General features: G+C 42.6%; 2 protein-coding genes across 2 annotated transcripts in view; both read right to left on the reverse strand.

Annotated features, from left to right (window-relative positions):
• The window catches only part of LANCL2 (LanC like glutathione S-transferase 2), a 31258-nt gene extending 21966 nt beyond the window's left edge, over nucleotides 1-9292 (reverse strand). The window contains exon 1 of the mRNA XM_050330287.1: nucleotides 8596-9292. Coding sequence (XP_050186244.1) covers nucleotides 8596-8796 — 201 coding nt within the window. The 5' untranslated portion in view covers nucleotides 8797-9292. The remainder of the gene's footprint in view (nucleotides 1-8595) is intronic.
• The window catches only part of EGFR (epidermal growth factor receptor), a 1326436-nt gene that overhangs the window by 1127073 nt on the left and 179025 nt on the right, over nucleotides 1-20338 (reverse strand). The window lies entirely within an intron of this gene.

The following is a 20338-nucleotide window of genomic DNA, read 5'->3' on the forward strand; positions in this document are numbered from 1 at the left end:
CACACAGAAGTCAAGTTGCCTAAATGTCCTTCCTCCTACTTCTTGCTGTCTTTCCTATACAAAACAATATTGGGATTGACATGCTTTATCACGAGCAGGTTGTTCAACGCAGCGATGTATTAATGCACAGCTACGGAAGAGCTAAATACAAAGAGGGTGAGTAAAATTAGCTCAGCAGTTTTAGCTCGTGTGAAGGTGAAGAAACAACTCTTTGTTTTTATGCACTGCTTGCTTTTAGTTTTGACCAAGAAAAGTTTATATAGATGATATACATGCAATATAATAGAGGATACTTTACTCTTGCCAACATTTCTCTCTCATGATGCATACTTTAGGGGAAGATACACAATGGATTACTCCTTTAAGCCTATAGTAAATGGAAATAGTTAATTAACTTGAATCTATTGTCCTATTAACTTCCATGAGAAAGAGTATTCATGAAGTCCTTTCACAGGACAACTCTACATTTGAGTGGGCACACCAGGGACAGCGATCAAACCTGTTTGGGAGTTTTTTCAGTTAGGTTTGGGGTTATTTTAAATTTAACTGTATGACCTGTTGATCAGCTTTTCCTATTAACACATTTATTAAAAACTACTTCAGAGATTAAAATAGAGCCTAAGCGCTGGTTTTACTTACAGCACCATTTATCTACAACAGAGCTAGAGAAGAAAAAAAATACTCCCTTTCTGGGCTATAGGAAAAGTTTTATCATTATTGGATAATTGCATCACTCCAACAAAAATTGTGATGTGCACAAACCTTATGCCACCCCAAAATATTTCCTGAATGTGTTTTCCATCATTTACACACAGTGTAAGTCCCAGGCATACATCACTTGCCACACATAAATTAGTTGTTCAGGACAGCCAGAAGAGAAACTCTCTAGGAAGATGGAAGTCAGCAGAGCTTCCCCACCTCCCAAACCAAGAGCCACAATGCAGCAGTCATCAGAAAAATGACATTACACAATCTGGCTACTTTTCAGCTTACACTGAGAATAAGCTACTGTTTCCTGAACAGTGCTTGATCTCCTTCCACCTCTTGCTTCTCTAGCCTTCTCAGCAGCTGGAACAAATCAGATTGGAGAAGACTTTGATGTTAAACACATCTACATTTATAATTTTTCCACTGGTGAAAGAGAAAATAGCTCACTAGTAAGGTAATCTCATGCTTGATTGCAACAGATCCCAAAAGTGAAGGGTTCAGATAAATGAAAGGTCCTGGATGCCACCATACAATTGATTACTCAGAATGTACCATATTTTGTACATCTATTAAGAGCAGAACTTCAAATAAAATTCAGTGATTTCAAACAGCCATTCAACAGATTCAGAGACCAGAAGGAAAATAGGAATTGCACAAGGCTTCTGACACAGCAGAAGTCTCCAGGGTCAATAGTTCAAATCCATTTTACGGTGGTAAAATAGGAAGGGAGAAGGAAACTGTGCTATCTCACACTGCACACATACCACCCTAGAAACAAGCTAGAGACCCCTTTAACCTTCTCCAATAACCCTGGAAATAGCAACCAACCACAGTAGGCATCTGATGTCGTTTACTCTTCATTCTTAATATGGCAAGAAGCACTGTTTTGTTAGAAAACTGTACCACACACACACAACACTCCCACACTCACACTCTTGACTAGTTCAGTGAAGTCTCAACACAAAGCAAAGCCTTTCCCAAGGGCAGGGTTTCTCTCCTTCAAAAGACAGCTATGCCAATGCCAAGGCATATGGTGAAACAGTATGAGGATATTCATGCGGATGCATCGAGTGCTCAGCTTATCTGACATGAGTGAACTAAGGCTTCAGACTCCCCGTTTATTTACCTACTGCACATCACAAGCAGGCTGGTTATCTTTTTGTTCTGACAATATACCTGCTGTTACCAAATCAGCAGATTTTATATTAAACACCAGATTAAATTACTTAGAGGCAGGAGGGGAATACTAGGACATCACAATGCCTGGGTTCTGCTTTGAAACTGCAGTCCCACACAAATAATTTAACTCAGGTTGGCATATCCCTCCCTAAGATGGGAATTGTAACAACAGCTTGGAAGAACATAGATGAAAGGATATTTTTATTATTATTATAATTATCTGCCATCCCAAACAAAGCTATTCCCAAGCTGATGTCAGTGTAAAAAAGTTTTAAGCGGCAACAAAGTTTTCCCCAGTTATCTACCCCTCCACCACTGCCTCTTCTTTTTTTGGTTGCTCTGAAGCTTTGACAACCAAGCACTGTCACTGTTTGTCTTATAAGATTCTCCTATAAGCTTACAACAGATGCTTACATGGACTAAAATAAATTAATTATGCGAAGAATTGAATGTTGAAAGGTGGCTTTAGAAACTTTATAAACAGGACACATAACGTGGTGCTGAGTTTTCTTTCAGACAAAGTGCATTTCACAGAGAAGAAAATACAGCTCAAGTTGGCAGTGCAATAAGAACTCATTCAAAAACCAAACTTGCATAAAAGACTGCATAAAGGACATGACATACACTGGTGAGGAAGACCAGGGTAGGGGACAGCTCACAGCTCTACTGAAACAAGAAATCCTGGCCGTACTGAAATCATTGGGAACTCTGCCACTGGCAGTAAGGGAGCCAGGTTTCACACCCATGCATTGGAGCATGGGTTTAGTGAAGCAGGGCGAAGTCTCACGCGCATCTCCACAGAGCTCCTGGAAAAGCATACCAGAAGGGATGGCAGTAGGATCCCATATGCAGAATCCAGCAGGGTCTGCTGGGAGGTGACCTGTCTTTATGAACAAAAAAAACCAAGTTCTACTTTATTTTTACCTAAATCAAAAGACGCTTACAGCTCCAAGAGCAGTTTTTTCTTCTTCCCTGAAAATACCAGACACTAAGAAACCTCATCACCCATCCTTTGAAACAGTCAAACACAGTTCTCTGCTACTCCTCAGATAGGTCCTTCCAGAAACAATTGCCATGTTTAATAAAATGCTTTGCAAATGCTTTGAAACACTGCTATCTATAGAACACATTGCACTGCCTTTCAGTGATCCAGCACTTAGTACCATCCATGTGACAGTGGGGGAAAAAATAATGGAAAAAGAAAACGGGAGGGAGGGAAAGAGAGAGAAATCAATAGCTGTAGGCAAACTACTACACTGCTAAAAATGTCAGCTTAGGAATAGGCTTTAAAAGCAGTCATCAAACCCTATCTCAGAGCAGATAAGGGTGTGGAAAAAAATCATTAAAAGGTAAACCATTCAAGTTACCAAAAAAATTGTTTAAAGCGGGAAAGAAATGAGGAAACTGTGCTTCTAATGCATTTCTGTGCAAAAGGAGCTATTTGTCTCACTGGTGATAAGATGGCAAAACCCCTAAAGCTTAAAGATTTAGATCATCATAAAGAGTCATCAAAAAGCTTCACATTATTGGTAACAAAAATAAACATGATTAACAGATACCGAGGAACATTATCCTATGTTTTGGAAAATGGAAGCTGATAAAGAAAAAGAGCAATACTGAAAATCACCGGTCCTCCAGGTAGCCTAACACCAGTGTGCTACTCCTCGAAAGCTGAGAAAATTAAAGTCTGTTGTATGATTTAAAGTCACTCACTACACAGAAGTCTCTGTCCTAGCTGTGACATTTTTAGTTGGTCCTCAAGTTGCAAAAAAAGCTAAAACCTCTACCAACGCTGTCTAAATTATCTTGATGCACTGAGAACAGATACATTGCACATATTGTGCTTGACAGCAGATCAGTGCAGATAATAAAAATAAAACTTATTTTCACCAAAAAACAAGCACCTGTTATTGCATTTACCACACAACCAGTTAGAGCAATATCTCCTTAACATGGACGTCTACAAGATAAAGCTATAAACTGACGAAGAGTAGATGGATGCAAGATAATTTAATTAGAACTTGGGTATTGAATTTTAAAAATACTTCCATTCAGAACTCATTGACTAAAACCAAATAGTAGTTAATATGTAGTTTAAGCGCTGTCCTGAATAGCAGGAGAGGCTTTCAATAAAGACCCTCAGAAAAGCATTAAGCGGCATTCAGTGCTGATCTGCGCTGTAGGGAAGAAGCAGCAGTTCTTCCTCTCAGGCTGGCACACTAGCTGCCATGAGTTAGTAAGGGGCAATGAAGTACAACACACTGATTTGCTGACTTAATGGTGACCACGACTCGAGAAAAGCAAAACAAACTTTCCCTCAAAAGAAACGTGGACAGTACACAGTAAATCATGTGCATTTCAGAATCCTCTATCAAAATAGCACACATCTCAGATGCGGTGCCAGAAAATGGTCAAAAAAGTGTCAGTCTCAAGAAATGCAGTTACCCTGCCCCACATCACTGGCAAAAAAAATGGGAAGAAATATTTACTGGCTCTAGAGTTTCAATTCTGCCTCCAGTGCAATGAGTCGTGTAATTCCCACTAGTGCAAGTTGTCACTGAGGAGTCAGTTCAAGAACAGAGAGAACTTGCTGCTCTCAGTGAGACGACTAAAATGCCTGGTGAGATAAAAATTACAAGAAAATACCAAAGGGAGAAAAGCAAAGCAATGACAACAGGACTTTTAACATATTTTTAAGTTATATTTTAAAGGAGAAGGAAGACTGAAAGCCACATAAAGGAATTATCAGAAATAACAGAAGATTGAGAAACCTACTAAATCACCCAAATTATAATCTAAGTAAATATTCTGTATCACATTAATTGCCAATGAGCACCATTATCTTTAAAATATGTTCCCTGTAAAGAGCCCCTTGCAAAACTTTATGAAGTACATTGTATACATCTTTCAGAACCCACCACCTTTTACTAATACTCTTAAAACATTATGGCAAATCAGAAAAAAACTTATCAAGAAAGAACTGGTCTAAAAAAGAAGCTATGGTTTTGGTATCCACAAAGTTTGAATCTAATTTCAGTGCTGCCCTGTGATTCCTCAACAAATTCAGATAACCTTATATTGAGAGCTGAGGTTGTGTTAATTTCTTGATGACAACGATGTTTTTTTTGCACACACACAAAATCCACATCAGGTTGCCCAGGCTCCCACCTTCCCCTGCCTGAACAGATATCAGCCTGCCTCAGTTCCCAAGTCACTGGCCCATAGTCAGATCCCAAATCACACTTGACTATACTATGAATGTAGCCACAGTGCTGTGGTGGCTCCAAGGACAGCGGACAATCTGAGGTTGATATTGGCTGGTCACTCACAGAGACAGGTCCTTGAACAAGTCATTGCCATCTCTTGTCTGCAAGCTCTCCACCCTTCCCCTTCCCAAGAAATTTATTAAGCTTTGTAGCTCTCTATCATATTAGGGAACTAAGAACTAGGGAATATTTCTTTGTTCTGAGTCTTTAGCTGTCTATTCATTTCTCTACCTCCCCTGACCATTTAGATTTCCATTTTGAAAACTTCTGGACAATTTTGAGATTATATCTATTGGTACTTTTTCAGGCTAAGGGACCACGATGGAACCCACATCAAAAGGAAAAGGGCTATAGGATATATATTTAACTGAAAGATTCATAATTTATTAAACAAAGATCTACATTTAAAATTATGTTTCTTCTTAATCTAGAATTAATACTGTCTGGTGAATTCAGCATTCTCAGACACGTTCCAGGAACAATTCAAGTCCCTGATATTTTAATGGTGAAGAAATCTAGTTAGGAAAACAGTGAATTTCAACTACATGAGCAGAGCCCACACAAGTAACTGCAGTGTTTACTGTGACTATTTATAAGAAGGTAAATCAGCAGCCTCAGATTTTGTTTTCTCTTCTCCTGCTCCCATACCTTCAAGCTTCCTGAACTGTACCTTATGCATACAAACACATACTTTCATATGCAGCACTTTGTCCCAATTGTATCACATTTCAGACAACGACCTGAAGAGCTTCTTGTCCTTTTATCAACCGGATGAATTTTAGATGACAATCATGACAGCATAAGAAATCAAATGGAGGGATTAATAATGCATTGCCTTCCATGACAACAGCAGAGCCATGCACACCTCAGGCTGTCATTACGTGAGTCACTCAGCACTTGCCGCTCAACTCAGCAGCAGATGGGAGGGAGAAATTATGCAGTTCACTGAGGGCTTCTGAAAGCTGCTCTCGTTTTTAGGAAACTTGTGCTCTTGTGTACAGAACAGCAGTTTACAGAACAGACTTCCTAACCTATGTAAAGTCCTTCTGTCTTCACTGGGGCTTTAGGCAGGCAAAGACAATTCTCTGACGGAATGGGAGCCTATTAAATACAAAAATAAAACACTGAACCACAAATCAGAAATCATAAACAACAACAAAAGCACCACGAAGTACCCATCATGGAGTCTCATAAAAGGATAATACTATGAGTAACAACATGCAAATCCTGCAAAGAATATAAATACACATAAATATACTCACAGCTATATTCTAGACCAGAAATACGTAAGATGATTCCTCAGATTGTACAGATGCAAAACCAAAAGAAAATGTACACTCACATCTGCCTTCTCCTATGAGATGTACAGAGTTGAAAGAACTCAAAGACCACTGAGAGTTGCTGTAGTTACATGGCTTTAAGACAGCACATAAGATTTTTTTTTCCAGAGGAGTTTCATTCTTCTGAATGCAACAAGGCCCAGACACCCTCTTTTATCAAATACACAGTTACTCAGGTAACCTAACATGTTTTCTGAACAGACCTGCATAAACAGCTGCTGACTGCCACATGGTACGTCACAGGAATGTCATCCACCATTGATGCTGGGAAAAAACATTTGCACCCACTGTAATACAGCATACTCACCTACAAAATAATTTTTAAGGATGTTCACCTTCTTCTGATATATCACTATTGTTCTACATATCTCACTTTAGAAAGCTGTAGTCAATCCAAATCAGCAGTAAATGAAGGCTTATTTTCTCTTTTAAAATATGGACATGAAGTGTGATCTAGAGCAGGTACATAAGAAGGATGACTGGCCTACAGAAGGCCTTAGAAGAAAGTTCTGGGCATGTTTTTTACCAATTTAACAACAACATATACCTAAAACTGTTTTGCTGTCTCTTCTCTGCCTTCATACCTGAACTCATCTTACTTGGATGATTTTTATATACTAAGCCAGATACAAAAGAAGAAAGAAATCACAGTTCTCTTCCACAAAAAAATAGGTTAACCAACACTGAGTATATCACCAGGGAATTTTGTAAAAAACAAAGCAAATTTCACTTCTGAACCTACTCTTGCTTTTTAAACTTTCTCAAATGCTCTGCTTTTGGCAGCTGCAATTAGCTGCAGCAGTAAGACACTGAACTCCTAAAGTATTCTTTTTGTGCGCTCTGCTTAGCCACATACAACTTCATGAACCTCTGTTAGAAAAACTTAGTGAAACCTTTCATTGCATTGGACAGATAGTGAGGTGATGGTGTTCTGCTGATACTTATGATGCTTCGAGAGAAAGCCCCACTCACTGTTCAGCACCATGACCTACCACCCTATCAGTAAATTAAGCTCATTCCTTATTTCCACAAGCAGAAAAATATAGAGCTGATATTAACGTCTCTCCTTTATTCACCCCACCATACAGTCACAGTAAGTTAGGAAGTTAGCTTCCCACCCCTGGTGCATTTGCGCTTCTAGCAATGTCACCATGCAGTGTTTCACATACAAAAGATGACAAAGCAGCACAGTATCGAAGGATGAGGCTGCTCAGGGGCTAAAATGACAGCACGTCTATATTCTGGTATTCCTGCTGCAGCTTAAGCCAGCCGGCTGGTAGCTTCTGTACTTGAAACCTAAGGCACTCATAGTTCCCCAAAGCAGCAGCATGTGGTGTCAAGAAGATAAGCAGAGCTGGAGGACTGCAAACACTGGGTGACCAGTGCCTCTAGACATACCTTCTGCGGGCATGAACCGACTGCCAGGTGCCTATCATGGTGTTCCTGAAGCTATAGACGTGTATATGTCAGTAAACACGTGCCTGGCAGAGGACAGTCAAGCATCACCCAACGCCTGAGTGGCACTGTCAGCTGACAACAAACTTTCCTTTTCTAGATGGGCGCTCACCTTTTCCGTTCCCTATGCTCTTTCGTTGGTGGAACTCGGGCTACTTATGCTGGCGACTCGTTCTGTGCGGCAGAAACACGGCGGTAAACGCAGCTATAGTTGTTCTGCTATACAGCTGTTCTGTTCTCTACAGATCGGGCACCGCGTTCACTCCCGTTCCGGGGCAAAACAAACAGCTCGAACAACAGCCTCTCCTTCCGGCTGCGAGCCGTGCGGCCGGACTGCGCTCCCGCTCCTTCCCTCAGCTCACCCCGCCGATCCCTCCCCTCGGGCGCCCCCAAAGCCGCCGCCCGTTGCCGTGGACCCGCCCCGCGCTCGGTGGGCGGGCAGGGGCGGCGGAGGAGGCCGCGGGCAGCCCCAGGGGCAGCGCCCCAGCGCCCCGGGCCCGGGACCCGCCGGGGGCCGCCTCGGGGCAGCGCCCATGGCCGTCCGCACCCGGGGCCGCCGCTCCGCCGGGAGGGAGCGCCCCGCGGGCCGAGCCAAGCGTGGCGGGCCGGGGCCGGGACGCGCCGCCTGCCCGCCGGCCGGGACTCACCTTCCCATCGGCGCCGAACGGGAGGGAGTCCTCCTCCGCCGGGGGCTGCAGCGCCCTGTCCCGGTGGGCGTCCGCCGCGCTGGGGGCTGCCGCGGCTCCGTGGGGCTGGTAGTCGGGGTAGGGGTTGGCAAAAGCCCGCTCCTCCATCTCCGCCTCGCCGCCCAGCTGCAGCTTCAGTCTCTTGGACATGCTCTCTCCCATCTCAGCCGGCCCCCGGCCCGCCTCCCCGCACGGCGAGCCGGCTGGGACACACTCCGCTCTGCGGAGCGGCGGCTTTGCAGCAACGCGAGCGCCGCGGCCGCCCCCGGCTACAGCTGCCCCTGGCTGCGGCCGCCTCCCGGCGGGGTCCGGCGCTGGGTCAGGGAGGGCGGCAGTGCCCGCGGCCGCGGGCCCATTGGGGCCGCCCCGGGGCAGAGGCGCCGCCGGCCCCGGCCCCGAGCCACCGAAGCCCAACTTGGGAAGGCAGAAGGGGGAAGCTGCGATGCCGCGGCTCTGCTCGGCGTCCCCGTCAGCCAGGGCGGGGGAGCGGCGAGCGCGGCGGCATCACAGCCTGTAGAGGGGCAGAGCGCGGCCGGGGCCACGGCCGGGCCCCCCCGCGGGGAGAGGCAGCCCGCCCGCCCGCGCAGGCTGGGTGGCACCGCTGCAGAGCTCGCCCCAGCGCCTCATCCTCCCCCGCCGCGGCGTCAGTGCCTCGGGCTGCTGCTGCCGCTGCCGCCGGCCGCACGCCGGGCGGCAGAGCAGGGCTGCCGCCGGCTCCTCTCGCCCGTCCCCCTGCGGCGGGGGCGAGCCGCCGCCCGGCGCATCTCAGAGGAGCGGCAGCAGCAGCAGGAGGGGCACGGACAGCCCCAAGAGCAGGCAGTACGCCACCAGCTCCTTCGCCCGGCTCATCCGCAGCCGCCGCCGGGCCCCGCTCATCCGGCCAGCCCCGGCGGGAGGCAGGGAGGCGGCCCGCGGCTGCCGCCTGGCGGGGAGGGGGCAGGCGGCGGCGACCGCCCCTCAGCCGGCGGGAGGCGGCAGCTCCCCGGGGACAAGGGAGGTGGTCTCCTTCCCTCGGCCCGCCCTCCGGCTCTAGCGTTGGCCTGGCTGAGGTAGAGCTCTGCCGAGGGCGAGCCAGCTAGCACAAGCAAAACCAGTAAAAAATAAAAATAAAGAAGACGCCAAACAAACTCGCAGCCCTGGAGGGACCCGGTGGCGATGGGTGGGGAAGGCCCTCAGCCATCGGCGGTACGGGCTGGACGTGAGCGGGGGGGATCGTATCCTGCCTGGTGAAGAGCAGCGCTTAAGATCCCGTGTGGATCGACCTTTTGCGTCCCGGTCCGGTCACGGGAGGGGGGGTTGAATGCCAAGGCAGTGTGTCAACTTACATTTAGTTTCATGACACCTCCACCTAAAGCTAGGAGAAGAGCTCCGGATGAAGGGGCATTGTACAATCATCAAGGATAAATCTTTCCTATTCACAAACAAATGGTAGATGCTGTCATTGTCATAGCCTTCAGGAATTGATATTGCATACTGAAACACATTTGTGTAGAAACAGCAGCAGAGAGCCTACAATTCAGCTAAATGCTGCACACGATATTGTGTAAAAATAGGGATACAGGAGACTTTGTTATCCTATTGAATATTTACTCCCAACTATGCCATTGCTTTTTGCCAGTAATTGTCAGACAGACCATAAACTATTAATTCAATAACTGGACACTGTGCAGACTTACTGATCTTTAGTTTTATGCACTAATTGTATTGCTATCAAATAAATAAAATAATCAGTGTGCAAGATTAAATATAGGTGATGCATGTCCTGTCATTTGCTTCAGTTTATTGTTGTCCATAGCAATATACATATGAATAAATAGGACATGCCCCACCATCTTGTCACAGTTTATTTTAGTTGATACTTTCTTCATTTTATTTATTTTTATAGATTGAGCTGATGACAAAGCAGAAATTCAAAACAACTTGTCCTACTAGAAGTACCTCGCTCTGAAAGTGAAAATAACCAGTCGCTTAAAAATTACAGGGTCATCTATAAAATATCCTCTTCTGTTATAATTTTTAAAATTACTTTATGCATCATTTATTCTTTAATGGGGTAGTGTTTTTTTTGTGCTGTGTTTACCTGAAAGGGTAAACGCAGGACCTTTTGTGAAACAGACATTTTGCTATGCAAAGAACATTTTCATCTTGAATGATTTCTTACCCTGACTGAAGACCCACTGCATCAGTGCAAGTAACTGTATCCCCATAATGAAGATCAGAATTAAGCCTTTAATGCAGATGTGCATGGCTTCTGTTTTCTTACATTTTCTACTCTCCTTGAATTGAAACTGTGGGAATAATAAAACAGGATCATACCGACCGATACCTGCTCCAGGCCTACAGATAAGGAGTGAAAGTGCTCTCTGGCACCTTGGAATAGCAGGTTCTTCCCTTCTTCTGGAGTGGTGGGTTGCCGGGTGGTGGGTTGGCATGTCTTCCCTTTTGCATCATTTCAGTGTTTGGTTATCTGCACACTGATGTGTTTAACACCCTGTTAAACATTTATTTCTGGAGCACTTCTCTCCATGTTCACTGTTCTTCCAATTTGTTGCACTGTAGTATGTTTAGCTTCAAGCATACATGGCCTTCTTTTGTTCTTAGAAGTTGGGATAGAGTTCAAAAGGCTTTCAGGTGAGTGTTTTTTCCTTCTACTCTTTTACCCTTGATGCATATGGAGCTCCCACAGCCTGGGGAATCATGGATGAAGGAGGAAGAAAAAAGTTGGGCTGAGGAGGTATCAACCTTTAACATAAGTTTTAAGCAATAAAAAATTCACATCTCTCATCTGTAGCAGTAGGCTTCGCCTACTGAAATCATGATTTCTTGTGTGCTTTCATCCAGAAAATGTCTAAATGCTACTGAAAGCAGTGAGCCTTCATCCTTTCTTCCCACTCCAGCTATGTACTCCTGTAACCTGCCTTCTGCAGCATTGGCAAACATGCAACCCTGCAGCAAGCTGATCTAGCTGAAAGCTGCCTTTTTCCTTTCTGAGATGTAGGTGAAATCCAATTAATGTCTAACCAAGGCCTGATTCCTATTTAGAGATCAGTTTCTTCAGGTAAATCATGAACGTTTTTGCTTAACAGATCAATGGGCTATTCATTCTTTACACAAGAGGAAATCATAAACCCCTCTCTTTTACTTCTTCTGGCCTTTTCTTTCCTCCAATCCTCTTTACATCCTGCAGTATCTGATACTGTGTTCCTGATGAGACTGGTGCCTATTCTTTTAGTAGTAGAATAAAGTATCTGTTACATTTTGGTCCACAGCTAAATAATCACAATCCAAATGTAAACCATTAATGATGTTGTGCTTTCCCTCGTATTTTGCTGCTTGATTCCCAGTATGCACAGTAAATTATCCCACTAACCATGTGGGAAAGAGCATTGTAGATCACAGAGTCAGCCCTCCCAGGGCTAACACACAGCGTGCCCTGCGCACTGTGGTCCATGAGAGCTACATCATGATGAGACATGATGTGGCTTGCAGAATGAGTGCGAGCAACCCAAGCTCCGATTGTGACATGTTTAATGGTTCCTTCAGCAGTTGTGCTCATCCTTATTACGGTATAATAGTGCTAATTTATTTTCATGCGCAATGGCTCCAGATACGTGCAAGCAACTGCCCTGTCCATGTTTTGTTCCGTGAAGCCAGAATGATGAGCATATGACTTCAGCAGTCATGGTAAAGTGCTTTGTAAATTCTGGGAAAACAACGTAGCAGCTGGTATTAGTCTAAATTCATTTCTGAACATAGAGGTCCAGCTGAAATTAACTGAGATAAGTGAGAGCTTCAGGAATGGATGCTGCTAATGTGATACATAGTGGAGAAAAAGGCTATGCGCTGCTCTCTTTAGTATTTACCTATGGAAGAATAAGGTATGGCAATTTCTCATCTGGTGTTAATTACTACAGGAGGTCGGTGGAGACAGGGCAGTTTATACCTGCTGAGATCATACTTTATTGAACCTAAGTGAAGTCTTTCGTACTGGCTTTTGCTTTTTCTCTGCTCATCTCTTCAGACTGCTCTCTTCCTATGCTGCATCCTTTGTGCTCTGCAGCAAGCCTGTTTTCCCCTAATTACTGTAATAGGCCTATAATAGACTCTAAGGAAGGACTTCCTAATTCCCTCTTCACTTCCCTTTAGCTGAACTACCTAATTTCTTTTTATCTCCACCACTGTCTAATATTATATTCCACAACTAAATTATTTAAAGCTGTTTAGGCCTAATAAACTGAGGAGCGAGGGGGGAAAGGGGGGAGCAGGGAGAGGGGAGGGGGAGGCTTCTATGAACATGATATTATGAAATAAAATCTGCAGGATCAGGTTTGAATTTTAATTGCAGAAGAATTACAGGCTTTGGACTAAATTCAGTCCTCCTGTGCTCAATTCAGCTTCAGGAGGAGTGTAAACGCAATGTAAGAACTGACTGGTCTGTGTAAGGCTTAACTCACACAGACTAGTGTGAGTTATATTGCTTTTCAGTAGCAACAAATTTCTCTGGCTACTGTAAATAACTTATCTTTATCACTGCATAATATTGCTATTTAAGATCTCAGATATTTCAGTGAATCTAAGAATTTGTTACTCAGTCACAAAATATATGTTTTAATAATAACCCCATCTAATATATTCTCTTCTTATTTTCTGTTCTTATCTTTAGTCTTGTAACAGCAAAAGCAGTGTCATAAAGTCTGTTGCACTTCTGCTGCTAATAAATGATAAGCCAGAACAGCAGTTATTGCACTTCAGCATTTAAAAAGCCATACTTTTTAAAGAATGGATTTTGGTATAATCAGACATTTATGTTCCTTATCCCCTTATTGCCAGTGGGTTTTGGTTTGCACATCCTGAGAAATACAACTAATAATGAAGTCATGCAAAGATGCCTGTAAATGTTCTTAGAGGTCTTTAGTGTCTATGATGAAACTGGAGACAGCTCACTGTTATTAAAATGTACTACCTATAATAATTGGCCTATTGCTGGATTCTCAAAGGAGTTATTTCCAACGTTGACTAGGTTTGTAAGCCAGGAGAAGAAATGTTCAGTTAGTATAAGACAAATGTAATCCTCCTGAAGCATGAGGAACAGAGGTGAGAGATGTTAGAATATCTACCACAGTTAGAATACCTGTGGCTGACCAGTATCTATAAAAATGAGCAACAAAACAAGTGTTGGACAAGGGGATTCCCTTTGCCTAAGGAAGCTGTTGCAAGCTAGACATCTTACTTTCTTATTTCTTCTGATATCCTTTGAATAACTCAATGTCAGTGGGGCTTAAAAAGCACCCCTAGTCACTACCTTGAGGTTAGGATAGGTGAAGGACTCAGGGGTAGGAATCTCTAGAAGTAATGGGCATGGTGCTGTGATGCACTGAATGATCTCAGTTCTGTTTCTTCAGGTTTTAATGATGGTGTTTTGCGATCTTCAAAATGTACTCACAAGTCTGCAGGTTTGGGTTCTGTCTTCAGTGGTTTTCACCGCATCAGGACAGAGTGGGATAATGCTTTTGTGGGAAACTAAACACCAGTACTTTCAAGCAAAGTAGCTTTATAACTTCTGTAGGATAAGAACAAACTACAACAGTACAAGAAGGGAGAAGAGAAACAAGGGAATGTGAGGAAAACAAGACAAAGATAAAACCATCAAGGACTAGTGAAGTGCTGTACTACTCCTGCTAAAGGAAATAGGGAAAGATCCCGCTGATTCAAATGAGGCAGGTAGCTTATCTCTTCCCTGACACTGAAAATGCAGATACAGAAAGTGTTGTTCAAGACAGTACAACCTTGATAATGATAGTAGTGAAATGGCAAGAGAGTCTCTAGCACAGGCTGTATCATCCACTGCCTGTCACTGTGGGCAGTCATCAGCCTTCAGAATCAGCAACACATGGCCAAGACAGAGGACTAATAAATTTCTTCCCTGCCCTCTGGCTGCAAGAGATCAGGGCTGTTCCTGACGTGTTTACTTGAACAGGTTTTAAAATCCATCACCAAGAAGAGTTGCCTCCACAGGCAGCCATCTCTGTTGTTGTTCCCATGGTCAAATTATTTCCTGTGTTCAACCTGAAAGTCCTTTACTGGAGTTTCAGATCCCATGGAGAAGAGTTTATACTGTTATGCCTCTGCAGCCTTGCTAAGAAATCAGAACTAGCACAGGTGCAACTACTCTCAGCATAGTGTGGGTATGTGGATCATGGTGCAAGGAGTGAAATGGGCTCCATGTCTGAACAACACTCTGCTCTTTCCCACTGGTCCCCACCCTCCATCTTTATAGCCTGATATTTGGGATCCCTTGACTGCCATGCTATTGTCTTGTCCATATAACCGTGCTATAACTCCCTTTGTTATGTTCATCTCTATCCTAGAAGGGCCCTGAGGATACCAGGATTGCCACCAGCACTGAAAAGGCTGACAGGTCATGTATCTAACTGGAAACCTGTATCAAAAAAGCATCTCTGGTGACAGAAGAACCAAATCTACTTGTGTATCTCAGTTGATCAGCAGTAATTGCTCTGAGAGCCCTTGGCATTGCAGCATTTGTAGAAGCATAGAAAATCTCACTTTCTGCTGTATGTTACAGATGTGTTCCTACAAGTTGTAGGAAGCTTTTCTGATGAGCATAGAATTTTCAAAAGCCTGGATCTGAAACCAATTTACTAAGAAGTTATTTGGGCATACAGGACTCAGCAGAATTCTTTTCTTTCTCATGTGTACTGCTCATATATTTTAGTAGAAATAGAAATTTTCTAGATGGACTTCTGCTGGTAGAAACTTTCTGTGCATTGCCTGATGCTGTGGGGAGCACCAGGCAGTGGCCTTTTCATGCTTGCTATGGGTTCTATGCTCCAATCTTAGTCATGGAAGCAGAAATTGTCTCATCTGTTGCTTTAGGTACAAGCCTGAACTGAAATTGTAGCCTAAGGAGGTAGATATGGACCAACAAAAGGATAACCCTTTTCCTCTGCTTACCTGAAAGGCCGAAGGAGAACCACAATCATGTGGAAAACTCTCTTAACAGTCCTCCTACAGGACGAAACTGCATATGGGTACCAGCCTCTTGATTTAATATAATGCCTTGCTTTTTTATCCTTGTGGTGAACAGCAGTAGGAGCTAGTGTGTTTTTACAGAAGAACAGTGATGACAAATGGAGTCACTAGATTGCCTAATGCAATCCTACTCACATGTTAGAAGATGGAGTCATGGGTACAAGTTTATGCAGCCCATCCCTTCCAGGTTCTCCCAGTCAGTGCAGCATTTCATCTGCCCCTGTGAGGTGTACATTAGCATCATTAACACTGCTCTTCTTGTGATTCCTATATTTCAAGGCTAGGAGGAAGGAGAGACAGAAAAAGGAACAGATCCACTTTTTCCATTAGTCACTGAAATGGTCTGTGTTAACCAAAAACCTGTGCCTGAATGATCTTATGTTTTGAATTCTTTGTGTGCTGATTTGCATCTCAAAAAAAAAAAAAAAAAAACCAACCCTGCTTTGTCAAAAAGTACGAGGAAAAAATCAGAGTTACCAAAACTAAGGTGACTAGGATCTTACAAAAGAAATGAACTACTGCTGTAACAATGGTAAAATCCCATTAGCTATATAAATAACAAAGAGTAAAGAAAAAGATGTGAGTTTTTTTAACTAAGGTAAGAAGCAGATAAAAAACATATCAAAGAGATTAAGGGTAATCTAAGTCTATTGAAAAGCAAAATTAGTATTTTGTCTCAGTTCTCAGTAACGTGGAAGTTACAGAATGTGGCAGTGCAACAGGATAATGGGAACAAGTGAAGGAGAACAAATTATCACATCCTTGGTTTGGGTTAAAACTAAACTTAGATTGTTTATTACCCGGTTTAACTGGGATCATAAAAGTTGGCAAACAAAACTGCAATTCCCTTAGTGTTGCTTATCTGTGCAGTTAGCAAATTAGCCAGTGCTGAATGGTTGGAGAACAGCATATATAAGACCTGTTTAACCAACAGAGAAATAATGAAGCCATCCACTACCAACCATTAGTATGACCTTGGCAGGAAGCAAAGATTTAGTACAAAAGCTGAAGAAAGGATTAATAGGGGAGATAGAGATAAATGGAAAAAAAATATGATGTGGATTTGCGAGATATCATTCACAGTGGAGAAACTCACTATGGTTCTTGGACAAGAAAAGCAGTTCTGCAGCTAAAGGATGTGCAGTAGCTGTCACTCTTTGTACAGTTGCAAAAGCATAATTGGTAATTTTCCATGTAGCCCAATAGCAGGTTAATAAAGTTATTTTATAGTAAGTGAGGATCTAGCAGAAGGGGAGGCAACAACGTATTGTTGACAAAGGGGATGTATGGGGTTAGAGGAGAGGTGATAGGGTTGATGGTAAGGTAATAAGGGAGTGGATTTTTAACTGCTTCTAATGGACATTTTTATTAATCATTTTTGTACAGAAAATAAGGAAAAAAGCCCAGTTAATTTTGCAAAGAAGATCAGAATGTTGTAGTATAAGACTTCAGTGATAGAAATGGGCAGTTGTGAATGTAGGGTTGGTAGTTTTAATAGGGGTAAGGATGTACAGACCACAGTCCAAGGTCATAGCAATCTACAGGCAGTAGTGCTAAAAAAAAATCCATTAAATTTGGAGCAAATGCAGAAAATGAGAATGGAGTCTGCTTTAATAAGGAAAGCCTAGATCATTTGGGTTTTTTTTAGGGAATGAAGGCTGGAATGGTGTATAGTTGCTGTTCATAAGTAAGAGAGAGATATAAATCTAGATCTATATCTGTACTAGGGAGGTGAAAGAATGATTATGGACCACACTTGCAGCTGAACAAAACTAAAATATGTTGCCCATGATGAAAGTCGGGCTAAAATCAAGACAAAAAAGGAGGGGTTAACTATTAAAAGAGGAGTATTTTGGAGCAGCCTAGCAATGAGACTTTTTGGAAGTACCTCAATAAACAACTTCGGGAAAAGGTGCTATAATGTGGTTGTTGTGAGCCAGTAAACCAGGACTGTCATATTTCTGTGCCTCAGGGAAGTACAGTGGTCTCAGGGGACATGAAAGAACTTCTCCTTACTCATTGACAGCTTCTAGTAGCCAGTGATTGTGGAGCGTAGTTGGTTTTTTCCTTCATAAATTCCTGCTGAGGGAGGTATAGTGGCAAGTGAGATGGTGGTAATAGTCACTGGGCTTCTGTGTGAGATTTCCTACAGCAGGCTTTTAAAGTCTATTTGTCATTAACAGTTCTGCACATGTGGTGTTTACGTGGGGATGGAGAGCAGGCATCTGAACCTCGTTAAAATTCTGCCAAGGGAATGACAAGCCAAATCACTGGTCTGACAGATAAGAGAAAGTTAGAAAAGGATGGATCTAGGCAGCCTTCCATTTTATGGCTTGAAGGGAGATTTCTGTCTGAAGTGAACTCCCCATTCAGACAGTTTCCTGACGTGTGTTTATTTCCACAGCTTTCTCCTGGTGTTTAACTGTACAAATATCTCCATCATCCAGTCCTGAGCTTCCAGGTCTGACAATTATGACAAGACAACTGAAATATATGAAAGTAGTGCCCTCCTGGAAACAGTTTAAAATCTGTCAATCTGACATAAAAGAGTCTACTAATTGTGCTGTGTTTGGATTTTTCCTAACCTGAACAGGTAAGGAATTTATGTGGAATGTGCTCCCCTTTTTTTTTCCTCAGATATTCTAGCTTTGGAGAGCATTTTGAGTCACAGAATAGAGGAATGACTTTGTTGTTGTTTAGTCCCTCACTATTGCACTGGATGCAGTTCACCATAAGGCTTGAGTATCCCTCTGCAGTTATGAAGATGCTAAGAAGTTGTTGCACAATACAGAAGTTTGTATGCTTGAATAATGTGAGGAGTGGCTGCTAACACCACAGAAAATTTAAACTCTGCTGAGGTAATTGCACTGACTGGTTTAGGCTTCCTTAAGTAATGAAATAAATTAACACTATTTTTCCATGTGCGTGTTGCAACTCAGTTGCCACATCACATCAGAATTTAACAGATCACCTTTGCACATTTCTGGAGAAATGTTGAGCCTTATCAAATAGTACAAGTATTGTTGTATGCAGGCTCAAGCAGGCCATGCTTTATTTTTCCATATCTTTTCTTGGGTTTCTTTTTGACCATGAACTACAGCAGCTTTCTGACACAGGGACTTCTCACCACACTGGGCCAACTTCTGTAAAAATGATAGAATCCAGGGACTAAGGCAGAGGAAATGAATGCAAAAATATTGATCATAGTTAACTATTTTAAGAAGAGGACAGCACGAGAGAAGCAAAATAGAGATAATGGGCTTCAGTAAAGCAGACATTGATAAAATTTGTGAGAGGATTCTTTTGGGAAGATAATTTAAGGATAAAGACGTGCAGGAGAGAGAGCAATTACTGAAAGAAGCTGTATTTAAGACACAACAGCAGATTATTGTGCTGTGAAGGAGAAAGGAATCAGCATAAGAAGGAATAGCTGCAGCAGAAGCTCTTTAAAGTCTTGAATGTTAATAAGGAATTTATTTACAGATTAGGAACATCTGGCTAAAGCTGGGTAAAAAAAAAAATACACCAAAGTGTATGGTTGAGCCCAGAAAGATAAAATAAACAATGACATAGTACTACTGAGGGTGATAAAAATTAATGTGAAAAGATAGTATGAACACTACAAGAGCAGAAAAAGACAACCCCTTCCTTAATAGACCATGATGAGAAAGCCAAGATATTTAATGGCATCTTTGCTTCAGGCATGACATAAATTGTGAGCAAATGCCTAAAGCATGTAGGTTGTTTACGAGAGCACGGGTTATGGAAAGAAGAGGTTAGAAAATATTTAACATGTTACATATATTAAAGTTAGGGTGACCTGGCAAAATTAACCCTGGAATATCTAAGAAGCTGAAGCAATATCTGAACAATTAACACCTATTGGTAACAAAGGAGGAGAAGGTTTTCTAAGAACCAGGAGAAAACCCAGAGATCCTATGCTTCAAAGGAGGAAAAGCAAGATTCAGGAAGATAACAAGTCTATCAGTGTTGCCCTGAAAGATACACAAGAATCAATGTATAAAGTACCTAGAGAATAATAAGCTAATAAAAACACAGTAGATTTGTCAAGAATAAATCGTGTCAGAATAATGTTTTCCTTCTTTGACAGGATAACTGTTCTGATGGATAAAGGAGAAGCAGGAGGTACGTCTTGACTCTGCTTTAGCTTTTGACATGGTCCCACCTAACATATTGATAAGGAAGCAAAAGAAACATGTTCCTACCCAGGGTCATGGTACAGTGAGCACACACTCACATGCTTTGATGTTAAACTGGGAAACCATTACATGCAGGGCTCTGCAGAAACCATATTTCTACTCAGATCTTCATTAACAACATGCATCATGAAATACACGTTTTCAAACAACGTGGGGCTAGGAGGGATTACAAGCTCTTTGAGACATGGGATCAAAATTCAGAACCATGTTGAGAAATAGCACAAAAGGCCTGAAATCAACAAGGAAAAATTCAGTATTTGAATGCAAACACTTAACCTTTAAAGGTTTAAGGGAAATTAAAATATAAATGATAAAATATGGAACGAAGATATGTGATTGCTCTAATGGAGCTGTCTAACAGGGCTGTGACAAATGATACTGTCATAATATGATACTGTTACAAAACTAAGCAAATCTCATGCTGAGAGGTGCTG

Source organism: Myiozetetes cayanensis, unplaced genomic scaffold (assembly GCF_022539395.1).
Source record: "Myiozetetes cayanensis isolate MyiCay16 unplaced genomic scaffold, myiCay2020 scf1, whole genome shotgun sequence".
Classification (NCBI taxonomy): domain Eukaryota; kingdom Metazoa; phylum Chordata; class Aves; order Passeriformes; family Tyrannidae; genus Myiozetetes; species Myiozetetes cayanensis.